Source organism: Sphaeroforma arctica, assembly GCF_001186125.1.
Source record: "Sphaeroforma arctica JP610 unplaced genomic scaffold supercont1.110, whole genome shotgun sequence".
NCBI classification, from domain to species: domain Eukaryota; class Ichthyosporea; order Ichthyophonida; genus Sphaeroforma; species Sphaeroforma arctica.
Genome location: NW_014040448.1, coordinates 90,351 through 94,980, shown reverse-complemented (window position 1 = coordinate 94,980; position 4,630 = coordinate 90,351). Strand labels below are relative to the sequence as shown.

At 42.7% G+C, this 4,630-nt stretch overlaps 2 protein-coding genes across 2 annotated transcripts; one reads left to right on the top strand and one right to left on the bottom strand.

The window, feature by feature from the left end:
• Positions 1-599: 599 nt before the first annotated feature.
• Positions 600-2,348, top strand: SARC_02454 (hypothetical protein; the record flags this gene model as incomplete). Its single annotated transcript, XM_014303789.1, has 4 exons — positions 600-758; positions 945-1,160; positions 1,521-1,555; positions 1,850-2,348. 4 exons carry the CDS (start codon positions 600-602, stop codon positions 2,346-2,348), a joined length of 909 nt encoding a protein of 302 aa, XP_014159264.1.
• A 612-nt stretch (positions 2,349-2,960) lies between these two features.
• Positions 2,961-3,307, bottom strand: SARC_02453 (hypothetical protein; the record flags this gene model as incomplete). The annotated part of the gene is made up of 2 exons (XM_014303788.1): positions 2,961-3,059; positions 3,092-3,307. The coding sequence occupies 2 exons, from the start codon at positions 3,305-3,307 to the stop codon at positions 2,961-2,963; spliced, it is 315 nt and encodes a 104-aa protein (XP_014159263.1).
• Positions 3,308-4,630: the final 1,323 nt, after the last annotated feature.

The window sequence follows — 4,630 nt, the reverse complement described above, 5'->3', positions numbered from 1 at the left end:
TATAGATAGTATATATACTTAGTTATGTATTATTATTATTATATATTATATATATATATATACGTGTGTACAATCTTATATTATATATATATATATGTGTGTGTGTGTGTGTGCGTGTGTGTATGTATGTATATGTATATTATATATATATATAACAGTATATGTGTACATATCTGAAGGAATGCACATGAAATGGTATTATTTTTGTTAAATCACTTACGTATTACATGTATATATCTCTTCTGTGTTTACATGTATGCTACAGGTAACAAAACGTGTATGGGTACCTATCCGTTCTTACCTGTCTTCTTGTATATGTTATATTTTATATACAAACACTCGGACTCTTTGCCGCTAGCCTTGTTTGATGCTATTTATTCAGATACATTCATGGCCTTTTTTATTCTGCTAGATATCTTTGTAGTTGCGCATATCTGCCTCTGTTGCGCAGGTGTCCTGCTTCTTAGTCGCAAAATGATTAGTTACACTACAATGCACTTGTGCGCTGTATTGCGCATTACTCGTTGTGTACCGAATATTGTGTGGCTGAATGCTATTCTGGTTACGCACTTATAGGGTACGCTTCGGATGTGGAGAAAATGAAGCGCTGCTTCGAGACAGTCACCAATAACGCGATCAAAAATGTACATTACAAAGACATGGAAATGACTCGCACAGCCGTTCTGGATACCAAGTTGTCGATAACACGGTTCCTTGTGAAGCTCAAGAAGGAAGTCATCTCGATGGGTGTGGACGAGGTAACGCTGCTGAGTTCATTTTTCTGATGGAGTGTACGCACTGAATGCTTTCGTTGCTCATGTAGTATAATCTGGGGGACTCTCGATGTAGACAATGAGGTGACATTTATGTATCTGCCTGGTATGAAATTTTGTTGTGGGCTGTGTGTAGATTGATTGTTGATCTACTTGTAACTTTCTCCGTAGGCCAATCCCGCCCTTGCACAAACACCAGCCAAACATCTGGAGCCAAAAGAGTTCAAGAAGTGGCTAGATGAAGACAGGGATGTGTTAATTCTGGACACGCGCAACGATTACGAAGTGGTCTTGGGAACGTTCAAAAATGCGAAGCACTTCGATATACACACGTTTAGAGAGTTCCCACAAGCAGTGAAAGAGTCCAAGCTGCTGAAGGATGTGAAGGTATTCAGTTTATCGATATTGTCTGAATGCTTCCATATTGTGCGTGCACGGTGTGCAGGTGTTTTTTCTGTTCACTCGCCTTGTCGTACCTTGTTTCGCTATCACGTACAGTATGGATCGCGGTAGTAATATCTCCGCTAGTTGTTCAGATTAGGATTTTTCTCATATTTGGCGCAGCTGTGAATACAATCGGCTGGCAACAAATAAGGGAGAGGCGCATCTTCACACGTAGCTACTCTATAACTCATGAGTGAGGGTGGCGGTCTAAGGTGTGACCACGTGATGACGCCTGTCGTAATGTTAATCGTCTTTTCTGCTAATGCACCGGTACTCATCTGTGCTTACTTTTTCCATTTTTAGGCAGAGGAGGAGAAAACTGGCAAGAAGAAAGACATGTAAGTGTATCAAATGCATGGAAGTATCATTTGCGCATCTTTTGTGGCATATTTAGTGCGTGTACGTGTGTAGACGCCAGTGCATATTTGTATATCATCGCACACAATTGACCATATGTACATATCATGAAACATGTGTTCTGGTATGGTGGAGCTACTTATAAATATCATTGGAGCACCCGGCAACTTCTTCAATTTTCTTATCTCAAACAATACTATGCGGGTTTCAGTCGACTTTGGATATTTGATGATGCTCATGGATTACCTCCTGGTCTCGCACCTGTGTACTCGCAGTGTTATGTTCTGTACAGGAGGAGTCCGGTGTGAGAAGGCCGCTTTCTGTTTCAAGCAAGCCGGCTTTCACAGTGAAAACTTATACCAACTGAACGGGGGCATTCTGCATTACTTGCAAGAGGTGCTTCCATTGATCAAAGATAATCAAGACAACACAGAAGAACAGGACAAACCGGCGAGTGAAAGTCCGGTCGAGGAATCTACAGCAACCGATGCACAGCCAACAGACACCACGGGAGCGCCACTAGAGATGGACGAGGAAAAGTATAAGCAAATAGAGAAAGAGACCCACTACGAAGGAGAGTGTTTCGTGTTTGACGACCGTGTAAGTGTGCGCGGTGTCGATCTGAAGGTGGCTGGATCGGTGCTGTGTGGATCGTGTTTGCATCCATTCTCCAAGGCTCAGCAACAGACCATGCGCGCTGCTGGGGGCGATATGAAGTGCCCGGGGTGTGAGGTGGAGGATGTGCTCAACATCAGCCGACCAGCGCGATGTTAGATATATAGTGCGACATAGTACCGTCACGTATCAAATAATGCGATTTACTAATCTAGCCCGAGGTCAGCGAAAGTGCGAGCTAATAGCAATAGAATATAGACTTAAGTGCGACATAGTGTCAGTACGATGCTAGCGTGAGTGCGAAATATTTCCAGCCGACACTAGCTTGAGTCAAGCTCGTTGGGTGTTCGTAGCATGTGGAGGTTAAGATAGATTTACAGCCTAGTACATTCTCCTGTGATGCCTGTGGCACACGATAGCCTGTCAGGTCTGAAATTAGCAGGCGAATATACGTATTATCATAAATATAGGCCCTCATATATTTTACCAAGTAATTTTGGCCATACGATTACTTTTAACACGCAGTTTATGCAGGTTGCAGTCGGGTGTATTCCACTGAGCTGTAACCATCCTCGAAAAGGAACCATGCTGAATTGCAAATATACAAGGTAGTATACTTTATTAAAGCAAGATCCACATTCATTGTAAATGCCGTGTCTGTTTACTCGCCGTAGTAGACTACAAACCATACTGAATACAAGCAGGCTAGGATAAAACATCGGCTATCGTCGATCTGGACATGAGTTGACTTGAGGTCGTTGATGGGCTATATTATTTGCTAGGGTTCATTTGCTCGGTAGATACTGGTAGACCGCACATTAGGCGACGAGAGAAGCGACCCTCAGGCTCGCGGAAGGCAATAATAGCACACTGGTCGTCGAATTTAATGACCACCTTCATACCATCAAAGGTATGATATTATTTATCACGAACTCTGTATTGTGTATCCAATCATTGTGCTCCAATCCATATACTGGCTTCAGATGCAACCGACCATTCTCGTGTAGTGTGCGCAGCCCAAACGCATCGTTGCGGTACACCGGCTGCCGCTCCATCGGTACTATGTTGTTGGGGCTATTGCAGGTGTAGAAGCCGAAGATCGTGCTTTCCCAAGGCATGATCTCATGATCTAGGAGTGGATTAGAGAGCGAGGCGTATTGAGACATTCAATCTACTAAGCCCCCACTTTGATTTGTGGAGTGGATGTACGATTGTAGAACTAAAATAGCAATAGAGCAAGGAAACGTGCGAGTCGAGATGGTGCAAAAAAAAAAAGAACCAAACACACCGTCTGGGCCCCCGAAAAAATATGCTTGTTCGAGTCGTATCATATTATGTGCGTATCGGGGAGGTCCTGAATGGTTTCGTTCATTATTCAGATCTGGTAGAAACTCCTGCTTAGTGTAGTATGCTTGCCTCGCCTAAAAGATTTTAGATTCAAAATTACAAAAATTCAGTTTGATACTAAATAAGAACGAGGTTAATACTTGATCCAAGTTATATGCATGAGGAATCCTTAGAAAATGAACTCTGGAGAACAGAATACAAGCCAGGTAACTCCAATCGGCAAGCATATGACCACAGATAGTCAAGTGCAATGAATTTAGCGCGAGATGACAGCCTGACTCTACGATACTAGTCCAAATAAACTATAATGTATGAGATCAGATACAGATATTACCAACTTGGAACAAGAGAAACCATGATACATCCAGGGAACCGCAAATCGATTCTGCCAGAACGGCATGGCGTATCAATGATCGCAGAATGAACACAAAGGCATGAAGTACGAAGCTGAGTATGACAGTTTCGGGCAAAAATGCGTTTGTAGGTCATACGTAGACACTGCAGGTACATAGATCTGCGCGCGCACTTTGGAAAAATTCTCGAGAGCTTTGCAGCGGAGCACTCACAATTGGTCTTTGCCTGTGCCACCATCAATTTGTCAATAAATGCGAGAATCACAGCACATGTGCGTATAGAAATCAATCACACCGCAAACCGGACACTGTACCTTTTAAAATATATGTCCTGTCCGAATATGCGAACACATACATACACCAGTTCTACCATAGTTATGTACACGAAGATAATACAAAGGATGTCTCACCCGAGGGCTCATCACGTCCTTCCACATATTAGCGACTGATAGCGTATTCTGCGCGACCCATGTATAAACCAGCCTCCACATTAGCTTGGGTCCAGTCTGAATGTTCGAGGAAAATATTGCGGCTTTAGGTTTTTATAGTGTAGCATCAGATACGAAGCAAGAAAACATAACAAAAAGAAAATGCGCGAATAGCAATGAAATGAGCGTAGTGCCTCCCATGTGGTCGTCGCTAATAAAATTATACCGGCAATTCACCACTAATCAATTGCGATACAAGGACTTGTATGATTAGTAGACAAACTCATTGATTTTTACACTCAGACTTTATATA